Source organism: Corythoichthys intestinalis, chromosome 7, assembly GCF_030265065.1.
Source record: "Corythoichthys intestinalis isolate RoL2023-P3 chromosome 7, ASM3026506v1, whole genome shotgun sequence".
Taxonomy (NCBI): domain Eukaryota; kingdom Metazoa; phylum Chordata; class Actinopteri; order Syngnathiformes; family Syngnathidae; genus Corythoichthys; species Corythoichthys intestinalis.
This window is the reverse complement of record NC_080401.1, coordinates 7,687,670-7,700,150: the sequence shown is the minus strand read 5'-3', so window position 1 is coordinate 7,700,150 and position 12,481 is coordinate 7,687,670. Positions and strand designations below refer to the sequence as shown.

The 12,481-nt window shown below is 39.4% G+C and overlaps 1 protein-coding gene across 1 annotated transcript in view; it reads left to right on the top strand.

Annotated features, from left to right (window-relative positions):
• Positions 1 to 12,481, top strand: part of LOC130918507 (BMP/retinoic acid-inducible neural-specific protein 3-like) — a 163,673-nt gene that overhangs the window by 88,399 nt on the left and 62,793 nt on the right. The window contains exon 4 of the mRNA XM_057840250.1: positions 1,155 to 1,339. Within this exon, the coding sequence (XP_057696233.1) occupies positions 1,155 to 1,339 (185 nt within the window). The remainder of the gene's footprint in view (positions 1 to 1,154; positions 1,340 to 12,481) is intronic.

Sequence of the window (12,481 nt, the reverse complement as noted above, 5' to 3'; positions counted from 1 at the left end):
ATGAGCTAGAGCCACAAACGATAATTTAGTTATTTTACTTTGTTGTAAAGCACTTTGAGGACCTCTCAGGTTTTGTAGCTATATAAATAAATATGAATATGTGATCTGTGGTCAGGGTTGCCAGATCAGAATGACAATCTCCAGGCCAATTACACCGTAAAACCCACCCTGTTCAATAAAAACCAGGCCAAATTACAACTTCCCATTCAAGATAAGTGGTTTCCATTTTACAATCCAATTGTATTATAACCAAGAAGAAACACTGGTGGAGACATTGTAGTGAAATCTGTTGAGAGATGTAGTTCTTCTTAGAACAAGTTAAAACTACTGTGTTTTTGTTTCAATACACGCAATATATTTGTCAAATTTCTAACATTAAAAATACATGTTTGTCAATGGAAATCACTGTCAAAGTACAACTTTGCCAATATCTTCCTGAGCTGATTCAAATCCAGTTTTGGGAAAAGTATTCCTATTTAGATTGGTGTCAAAAGCAGAAGCAAATCCACCTGTCACAATGAAACAAATTTAAAACACACCAGAATATGCTACAAGCCCCTCCCCTGCAATAAATGAATACAATTTTAAAAAAACAGCATCAAATGCATTTTAATGCTGTCATTTTATTAATTAAACATTGTGTTGAATTTGGCTGTACACACCAGATAAAGGCAAGTTCATAGCTCATGCATTGTGAGGCGCTAAAATGCTAATTTATTAACGAAGCTGAACTTCAAGGTGACATACAAGTTTAGCTATTAAAACGAAATAAAACAGTTCCTTTCAAAACCGTCAAAAGTAGCCTAAATTTTATCAACCAGCGTAATGCATTTATCTCCCTCCGCGAGTCTTTGAAAATAGCTCAAACCTGCGGAACCCACCCAACTTACCATCGTTTTCTGTGGTGCACACTACATTAGATAAATTACAAAATTGACTAGTTGAAATAAATAAGTGTTGGTTTTTTTCTTCATTTGTCATTTTCCTTGCTGTCTTGAGCCTCAAACCCTCATTTATTTTGAAACTGCAATCATGTTATCTTCTCAGATAAATTAAACATTATCTGGATGAGTGATTTTTATTTAGTAAATTAACTTCTAAATTGAACTGACTAATGACATTTTAATGTCTATATATGTGTTTCAAATTCATAGGAGAAGAATCTTTAATGATCTTTGTGGACAAGCGGAAGTTGAGTCGGTCAACTGAGTTGACTGACACTAATGGTACAGCTTTGACACTGGAGGCTCTCCACCAACTGGCTGCCTCCTACTTCATTGACAGAGAGAGCACCCTTCACAAGCTGCACCACATCCAGATTTCTTCCACTGTCATCAAGGTAAAACATGTCCATCTGCTGGTTTTACCTCTACATACAGTGGGGCAAATAATCTATTTAGTCAACTACCAATTGTGCAAAATCTCCTACTTGAAAAGGTTAGAGAGGCCTGTAATTGTCAACATGGGTAAACATCAACCATGAGAGAAAGAATGTGGGAAAAAAAAACAGAAAATCACATTGTTTGATTTTTAAAGAATTTATTTCCAAATTAGAGTGGAAAATAAGTATTTGGTCACCTACAAACAAGCAAGATTTCTGGCTGTCAAAGAGGTCTAACTTCTTCTAACGAGGTCTAACGAAGTCTAACGAGGCTGCACTCGTTATTAGCAGTGCAACGGTTTGCGGTTCAAAACCGAACCGTACGGTTCGCCCTGTGCGGTTCAATCCGCCTTTATGAACTGCGCCTTTTTGGTTTTGCAATTACAGTAATTTATTCCGAACGCTTGTGGAATGAATTGGTCAAACTCTGTGTGCCTGTGTGTGACGTGAAGCGCAGCTGTGTAGAAATTCCCGCCCCGCGAGTAAATGTCCAATCGCTGTCAAACACCTGTGTAATAGGAGCCGAGTAACGCCCTCTCTCGCTTACGAGCGAGGTGAACGTGAAACAAGAAAGAAAACAAAAAATGTTATGGCGAGCGGAGGAGTCGACAGACCGATTTTTGAGGAGGCACCGGCTTCTTTCAAATCTGCGGTGTGGCAACATTTCAGTTTCCCCGTGGACTACAATGCAGACGGAGAGAAAATATTGGGAAAAAAAAAAAAAACAATTTGCAAGCATTGCTTAGCTCTTGTTCCCTATGCTAACGGCAACACTTCTAACATGACTTGGGCACCTCAGCCCAGCATCACCCACAGACATCGCTTTCTCAGAGCAGGACAACCCTGAAGATGACACCAGTGAAAACACACGGGTCTGTAGAAGAGGCGTTCCAAAAGCCTTACAATATCAGGTCAGAAAAACACAAGAAAATAACCCACGCAGTGGGGATGTGCATTGCAAAAGACACGCAACCATATTCCGTGGTTGAAGATGCGGGCTTAGTTAATTTAATTGCAACGCTTGACCCACGTTATATTGTTCCCTCGCGGACATATTTCGCCAACAACATAATCCCCGACATTTATGAAATGGCACGCAAAGCCATCCAAGATGATTTCGCGAAAGCACATAGTTTCGCCCTGACCGCTGATAGTTGGACGTCCCGTGCTACAGTGCTACTACCTAACTGTGACGGTCCACTATAATTCATACCTGTCAAGTTGTACGGTCTCGGCGTTATTTGTACAAGTGAGCACTGATTTTTAAATGTGTACGCCGTACGTTACGTTCAAAATCTGCACGTTTTTCGTGCATTGCGGATTTTTTTTTCATCCGTTTGGATTTGGTCACGTGTTTGGTTTGTAGCAAACGCGATGCTAGGCGGCTCCAATATTTCCTGACTGTGGCCGACATCATACAATGTACGCCTAGATATAACATGCATATAGAACTACATGCGAAATGACACACGGTACCGTTAGTAAACAGCCACCATTTTAGAGCAGTACACTTCTCAGCAAGGCTCTTGTAGTAAACCTTCCGAGCGAACCTCAGCAACTTTTAATCCAAAATACTCCTAAATCGGCAAAATCTTGACTTGAGTCTATCTTTAAAGGATGAAACAGTTTTGAAATTTTCACATGTCGAAAGTAGACAGAAGGGAACTAAGGCAAAAACGGGAGCAATTTTATCAACTTTAACGGTTGATTCACAACATTAAATGACCTCCAAACATAGCAAAGGTGACTATGTTTTTGGGTTTATTTTTTATTTTATTTTATTTTTTTATTTTTTTATGAAAAAAAACATGAAAGATATCACCAGTTACTTTGCCAAGTAACTTTTTTACTACTGTGTGTGTATTTCAGTAGTCAGTCACTACACTTGCCAAAGAGCTAAGAGGCATTTTAACAGTCGAAAATGTTTACATTTTAAGTGTTTATTTCATTTTTTAAAAAGTAAAATAAAGGCAGTTTATAAAAAAAAAAAAAAAAAAAAAAAAAAAAAAAAAGGCAAAACGCAAACCGAAACCGAACCGAAACCGTGATCCCAAAACCGAGGTTCAAACCGAACCATGGGCTAACTGAACCGTTGCACCCCTACTCGTTACCTGTATTAATGGCACCTGTTTTAACTCATTATCGGTATAAAAGACACCTGTCCACAATCTCAGTCAGTCACGCTCCAAACTCCACTATGTCCAAGACCAAAGAGTTGTCGAAGGACACCAGAGACAAAATTGTAGACCTGCACCAGGCTTGGAAGACTGAATCTGCAATAGGTAAAACGCCTGGTGTAAAGAAATCAACTGTGGGAGCAATTATTAGAAAATGGAAGACATACAAGACCACTGATAATCTCCCTCGATATGGGGCTCCATGCAAGATCTCACCCCATGGCGTCAAAATGATAACAAGAACGGTGAGCAAAAATCCCAGAACCACTGACTAGCGGTCATTCACCACTAGTGAATGACCTACAGAGAGCTGGGACAACAGTAACAAAGGCCGCCAGGGACTCAAATCCTGCACTGCCAGACGTGTCCCCCTGCTGAAGCCAGTACACATCCAGGCCCGTCTGCGGTTCGCTAGAGAGGATTTGGATGATCCAGAAGAGGACTGGGAGAATGTGTTTTGGTCAGATGAAACCAAAATAGAACTTTTTGGTAGAAACACAGGTTCTCGTGTTTGGAGGAGAAAGAATACTGAATTGCACCCGAAGAACACCATACCCACCTTGAAGCATGGGGGTGGAAACATACTTTGGGGCTGTTTTTCTGCAAAGGGACCAGGACGACTGATCTGTGTAAAGGAAAGAATGAATGAGGCCGTTTATCGAGAGATTTTGAGTGAAAATCTCATTCCATCAGCAAGGGCATTGAAGATGAGACGTGGCTGGGTCTATCAGCATGACAATGATCCCAAACACACAGCCAGGGCAACAAAGGAGTGGCTTCGTAAGAAGCATTTCAAGGTCCTGGAGTGGCCGAGCCAGTCTCCAGATCTCAACCCCATAGAAAATCTGTGGAGGGAGTTGAAAGTCGGTGTTGCCCAACGACAGCCCCCAAACATCACTGCGCTAGAGGAGATCTGCATGGAGGAATGGGCGAAAATACCAGCAACAGTGTGTGAAAAGCTTGTGAAGAGTTACAGAAAATGTTTGGCCTTCGTTATTGCCAACAATGGGTACATAACAAAGTACTGAGATGAACTTTTGGTATTGACCAAATACTTATTGTCCGCCATGATTTGCAAATAAATTCTTTGAAAATCAAACGTTTTTTTTTTTTTTTTTTTTTTTTTTTTTCACCCACATTCTGTCTCTCATGGTTGAGGTTTACCCATGTTGACAATTACATGCCTCTCTAATATTTTCAAGAGGGAGAACTTGCACAATTAGTGGTTGACTAAATACTTATTTGCCCCACTGTACAAAGTGTATAAACTACAATGCTCTGGTGCTGGATGCAGGTCAGGGTAGTCCTTAAAACCAAAGCCGGCCCTCAGCATAGATTGGGGGTCGGAAACCTGTGTTTTGAGAGCTGCATGCGGCTCTTTGACGCTGCCCTAGTGGCTCCCTGGATCATTTTAAAAAAATGTTTGAAAATGGAAAAAGATGGGGGAGGGACACATATTTTTTTGTTTTGATATGGTTTCTGTAGGAGGACAAAAATGACAAACATTGTTAATGGTTTCCAATGCTATAAAAATGTGTAGAATAAATATTACATTTCAACATTCCTGTCATCGAAAATTTGCGTCATGGCCTGTGAGACACATTTCAATCAGCAGGGTGGGATGCCTGGCAAGTGACTATTGGAAACAAACCGGCGGCTGTGTAATGGGTCATGGATCCGAAAGGGAAAAAGAGAATAACAACGAAGAACAGAGGATTCAACGTTTCTTAGACCGAATTATTTGCATTCATTGCCAATGCAGAAGGATTATCTGAATGTTTACTCTGTGGTGAGAATTTGTCAAATAAAAAAAAGTAATGTGGAAAGACAGAAAGGAAAGGCATGCTACATTTGAAGCCAAGTACCGAGTTGGGAGTTAGAATAAAAAGTGTGATTGCATTGGTTCTGAACTAAGAGGAGCGCAAAAATAGATTTAAGAAGTGGATTGCATCGCCAAACTCTGCTGCAAGTTTTGTTGCAACCCGGGAGATAATAAAGCGTGGAAAACCGTTCATAGATGGTGAGAACATGAAGGAGACATTCATCAACATATCAGAACACCTATTTGCAGACTTCAAAACCAAAACCGAGATAATAAGAAAATCATTAATATTGTAATGAAGTTGAGTTGGCATCATACAACAGAGTAGTCACGTGTTGGGTTGGATGCACTGCAGGGAAAATACAAAATAAAATCATGAAGGCTCATTATGTATTTTTAACCAACTTAGTCATGTTGACAGTAGTCTAATATAGCTTATGCAGATACATACAGCATGTGTTGCCTTATTATTATTATTAGGCTTATTTAAGGCTTTAATTTTTTGCTTATCAAAGTCCTAAATGATATTCGTCGGAATACCGATGCAGGCAAATCATCTGTTCTGTTACTATTGGATCTCAGCGCCGCATTCAACACGGTTCATCACAACATACTACTCAGCAGATTGGAACAATGGGTAGGGCTTACTGACACTATTCTTCAGTGGTTCACGTCTTATTTACATGATAGGGATTTCTTTGTGTCAGTCGGAAACTATCAGTCAGAACGAACCAAATTCACGTGTGGAGTCCCTCAAGGGTCAATTCTTGGACCACTGTTATTTAACATCTATATGCTTCCGTTAGCTCAGATAATGTAACAGTATGACATCTCCTATCACACCTATGCAGATGACACACAACTGTACATTTCTGTGTCCCCACATTATTATAGTCATTATTATAGAGTAAATGCATTCATCAAATCAATGAATGGATGTGCCAGAATTTTCTCCAGTTAAATGTGGAGAAGACAGAGGTGATCATTTTTGGGCCAAAAAAGGAAAGGTCAAAGATAAGCAGGCAACTTAGCACAATGTCACTTACAGCTACAAATCAAGTCAGAAACCTTGGCGTAATTATTGACTCAGACCTAAAATTTGATAGTCATCTAAAGTCCGTCACTAAATCTGCTTATTACCACCTAAAAAAATATAACCAGAATTAAGGGGCTTCTGGCTCAACAAGGCATGGAAAAACTTATGCATGCATTCATTTTCAGCAGATTGGACTATTGCAACGGTATATTTACGGGTCTTGATAAAAAATCAGTCAGGAAGCTGCAGCTAATACAGAATGCTGCAGCCAGAGTCCTCACAAATACAAGGAAGCTGGACCACATTACACCGGTTTTGAAATCGCTACACTGGCTTCCAGTGAGTCAAAGGATAGACTATAAAATACTACTGCTCGTCTACAAAACACTTAATGGCCTTGGACCAAAATACATGCTTGACTTGTTAGATTCCTATGAGACATCTAGACCCCTAAGGTCGTCTGGAACAGGTCTTCTGCATATTCCAAGAACAAGAACCAATCAGGGTGAGGCAGCATTTAGTTATTATGCTCCTCACCTCTGGAAAAAGTTACCTGACTGTCTGAATTATGCTCAAACTGTTAGCTCTTTTAAATCAGGGCTAAAAACGCTTTTGTTTAGCACTGCATATCCATAACTGGCTATATATTTCAATCTACCTGCTTTCTATTTCTCTTGTGCTCATCTCCATTGCTGATTTCAATTATTATTATTAGTAGTAGTTTTTGTTATATTTTTGTTTTATTTTTATTTATTTATTTTTATTCTATTTGTGATTAAATGCAATCTTTTGTCTTGGTTTTTACGTTGTATTGATTTAAATGTGATTTTTATGATCTTCATGTGATGTAAAGCACTTTGAATTGCCTTGTGTTGAATTGTGCTATATAAATAAATTTGCCTTGCTTTGCGTTGCCTTGCCTTTTGCGGCTCCAGACATTTTTGTTTTTTTGGTCCAATATAGCACTTTCAACATTTTGGGTTGCCGACCCCTGGCGTAGGTGAACTTGGTGGTTGCCTAGGGCTCCCTCTAGTGGAGGCGACACCAAATTGCTCTCGGGAAAAAAATACTCAGGGGATAAGTGTAGGCAAAATGAACTCAATACAACTGCTCATGTCACATTTCCCAATTTTTTCTAATATAAAGGTGATCCAAAAAACGGGACCTTTTTAACAATCCAATAAAACCAAAGGTGATGGAAGAAACATATTTTATTCATATTAATTGAAATATTAAAACATGCCATTTAAGAAATTCAATTCAATTCAATTCAATTTTATTTGTATAGCCCTCAATCACAACAGAAGTCTCAAAGGGCTTTACAGAGGCAATATGATACACAATTAGAAATGAAGCAACAAAGATGAATAGATGCAGTTCAAGTCCTGGGTATCCCCTATCCTTAAGACCCTCCATGCCGGCAAGGAAAAACTCCAAAAACTCCAGAGTCAATTGGGAGAAAAATGAGAAACCTTGGGGAGTACCACAGTCAGGAGAGATCCACTCCCAGGACGGATAGACAGGAACCCCAGAACGGCTAATGGGAATTAGCAAGCGAAATTATAGTCCGTAAAAATACAGTGGAGTGAAGGTGCAAGAAGAAGTCCCTCTAGTCAGATGAGACGGGGGTAGCAGCGAGGACGTCTATCCAGCCAGGGGTCCGGACAGTCAGGAGGCTGCAGCTGAAAAATAGCCCCTCCCCAGAGGGGAGGGGGGAAAGGGGACACCGGGTGACTAGTGATGAAGAGACTAGACAACTAGATATTAACATTGGAAAATAGAAATAAAGTAAGACAAGTGGTAGGTAGAGTAAGAAAAGGAGATAGAACTCAGCGGCTGTACTGCCCCCAGCATTATAGCTTCTAGTGCAGCTTTGACTAAACTGTGAGTCTACTCCGACTTCAACTAGCCTAACCATAAGCTTTGTCGAATAGGAACGTTTTTAATCTAATCTTAAATGTGCAGACTGTCTCGGCTTCTTTAATACGAGCTGGAAGCTGATTCCATAAAACAGGGGCTTGGTGGCTAAAGGCTCTAGCTCCGACAGTACTTTTATGAACCCTGGGAACTACCAGTAGACCTGCATTCTGAGATTGGAGTGTTCTGTTGGGGCGGTATGGAACCAGAGCATCGGTGAGATAAGGTGGCCCCAACCCATTAATGGTCTTAAATGTAAGAAGAAGTATTTTAAATTTAATTCTAAACTCGACTGGAAGCCAGTGAAGTGCCTGGAGCACAGGGGTGATGTGCTCTCTTCTATTGGTTCCTGTTAAAAGTCTTGCTGCTGCGTTTTGGACTAGCTGAAGACCTTTTAGAGAGCTTTTAGGACAAGCTGCAAGTAGGGAGTTACAGTAATCCAAACTCGATGTAACGAACGCGTGAATTAATTTTTCTGCATCGCTTTTAGATAAAATATTTCTAATTTTGGCGATGTTGCGCAGGTGAAAGAAAGCCGTTCTACAGGTTTGTTTAATGTGTGCTTTAAACGATAAGTCAGGGTCAAATAAAACTCCTAGGTTTTTAACTGTGGTGCTGGAGGCTACTCTTACATTGTCCAGAGTGACTATCTGGGCAGCTAAAGAGTCTCTAACACTTTTCGGGCCTATGATAAGGACTTCTGTCTTTTCAGGGTTAAGCAGAAGATAGTTAGTGCTCATCCAGGTATTTATATCTCGGACGCAGGTGCTTAGTTTTTCTACTTGCCTGACCTGCTCAGGTTTAATTGATAATACAGTTGTGTGTCGTCAGCGTAACAATGAAAGTTAATGCTATGTTTTCTGAGGATATTCCCTAGAGGAAGCATATACAGCGTAAACAAGATGGGCCCGAGGACAGATCCTTGCGGCACACCATAACTAACTCTAGAGTACGATGATGATTGTTGGTTTACATTGACAAACTGGTACCTATTAGATAAATATGATTTAAACCAGCAGAGGGCTGCTCCTCTAATGCCTATGTCACATTCTAATCTCTGCAATAAGATATTATGGTCGATTGTGTCAAAGGCTGCGCTCAGGTCCAACAGAACCAGGATCGAGACTAATCCAACGTCAGCGGCAAGTAACAAGTCATTAGTTACTTTAACTAATGCGGTTTCAGTGCTATGATGAGCTCGAAAGCCAGACTGGAACTGTTCAAATAAACTATTGTCCTGTAGGTGCTGACAGAGCTGTTTAATTACCACTCTTTCAAGGACTTTGGAGAGAAATGGTAAGTTAGAAATAGGTCTATAATTGGCCAAAATTTCAGGATCAAGAGTAGGTTTTTTTCAAGAGCAGTTTAATAACTGCATATTTAAAGGACTGCGGCACGTAGCCAGTAACTAATGAGGTATTTATTATATTTAAGATAGTGTCAATAGTTAGAGGCAGAAACAATTATGACATTTTCATTTACAAGAAAAAAACATCCTTTAAAGCAACACTTGGGAACTTCCATCCATCCATCCATCCATCCACCCATCCATCCATCCATCCATCCATCCATCCATCCATCCATCCATCCATCCATCCTCTACCGCTTAATGCAGGGTTGGGTCGCGGGTGCAGCAAATTCTCACAAAATTTGGCATGATATGTTGACTGACAACTAGTTGAATGACACCTCTGTTATGGCGTGAAGGGGTCTGTAACACTTTCACTGGCATTAATTAACTTGTGCAGGAACCCTGCCACACAAAAAACTACAAATGTGCTGATATTCTATATATGTACATATATATGTATATATGTGTGTGTGTGTATATATGTATACATATATATATATATATATATATATATATATATATATATATATATATATATATATATATATATATATATATATATATATATATATATATATATATATATATATATACACACAATATTCTAATTTCCTGAGACAGTCAGGAAATTAGAATATTGTGTATTCTAATTTCCTGAGACAGTCCTGTATATATACACAGGACTGTCTCAAAAAATTAGAATATTGTGTATTCTAATTTTCTGAGACAGTCCAGTATATATATATATATATATATATATATATATATATATATATATATATATATATATATATATATATATATATATATATATATATATATATATATATATATATATATATATGTATGACGGAAAACACTCAGGTGACTTGAAGTTCCCGCTCTGAGACCCCCAATTTAGCCAACTTTCAAAATTGTCCAATATGCATGTGTGATACATCATTGGAAAGCTTAAAATCTCAATTTTCTGGCGGAAGAACAATTTGGAGCAGGAGGGCATTTCTTTTTTTAAACATATTTTTTAAACAGCAAAACCCTATCTGGAGGTGAGAGCACACGAGACCAGAATTACAGACGCCATGATTTTAATGAGATATTATCGTGTACTTACCTTGTTCCGATCCAAAAACTCTGTGTCGCATGTAACACTGAGTGTCAAGACACAGCTATGAATGGTCACAGCTGGATTTTTGGGGGATTTTATGGGTGAAACATAGCAATGTAACAAGGGTCGCGATGCAGAAATCGCAGACATCAAGGAATGGTAGATCTTTTCTTTATCATATATTTACCTTTTTAAACTTTTTTTTTCAATTTTTCTTTGTTTGGATCGATTATTTGTCATCCAGCATTTCGAAGAAAATGCGACAGTAACAAAAAAAAATACAATGAAGCGATAGTTATGAGGTAGATATCTGACTTTTTTACAGACACCATCTTTTTCATTGTGACGTCATTTGTTAAGTTTAAAATATGCGAGTAAATATTTTTTTAAGGTCAGGTTTTTTTTAAACGAAATATTAGACAATAACTGGATACATTTTGAAACTTTTTTTTTTTTTTTTTTTTTTCAGAAAATTGCCGTTTACGGGTGAACGGAAAAGTTTGAAAAATTCCCTGCGTTGTGCGAAAATTCCGATGGTGCCGATACTTGGACGGTGCCGATAGGTGCAACGGTCTGGGCTGCGTGGTGTGCCGAAAAAACGTGGAGATTAAGATGAATAATAAGTAGGCTAAAGTTGCAGAATAACATTACCTGGGTCTTTAAAGACCCAGATAATTAATTATTCAAAGCTAAAAATTAGACATTTTGAATAATAAATATAATCAATTACCTTCTTTTTATGGCCGGGTTGAAACAAAAGCGGTTGCGCGACGTCTGTAAATGGGGGTTTTCAGGGTAAAACGGACAAATTAAAAAAAGTTCAGGGACTTAATACGCCATGAATCTGCTATTGCAGCATATAGACATATTGTTCTATCAAACACAACAGTTCTTTTGGCTTAAAATATAGCAGTTTATTTTAAAGAGGGGTGCAAGAGCAGAAACTGCTTTTTCAGCCTTGTTTGTGTTTTCCGCCATATACGTATATACTGGTCCTTCTCAAAAAAACCTCAGCGGGAAGTCTGTGGGAAGGAAAAAGTGTGGTAGGAAACGCTGCACAACCAGAAGAGTGACCGCACCCTGAGAAAGATTGTGGAGAAAGGCCGATTCCAGACCTTGGGGGACCTGCAGAAACAGTGGAATGAGTCTGGAGGTGAAACATCAAGAGCCACCGTGCACAGACGTGTGCTGGAAATGGGCTACAGGTGCGGCATTCCCCAGGTCAAGCCACTTTTGAACCTGAAACAGCAGCAGAAGCGCCTGACCTGGGCTACAGAGAAGCAGCACTGGACTGTTGCTCAGTGGTCCACAGTACTCTTTTTTCAGTTGAAAGCAAACTTTGCTTGTCATTCGGAAATCAAGGTGTCAGAGTTTGGAGGAAGGCTGGGGAGAAGGAAATGCCAAAATGCCTGAAGTCTAGCGTCAAGTATCCACAGTCAGTGATGGTCTGGGGTGCCATGTCAGCTGCTGGTGTTGGTCTACTGTGTTTTATCAAGGGCAGGGTCAATGCAGCTAGCTATCAGGAGATTTTGGAGCACTTCATGCTTCCATCTGCTGAAAACCTTCATGAAGATGAATTTTTTTTTTTTTTTTTAGCACGACCTGGCTCCTGCCCACAGTGCCAAAACCACTGGTAAATGGTTTACTGACCATGGCATTACTGTGCTCAATTGGCCTGCCAACTCTCCTGAC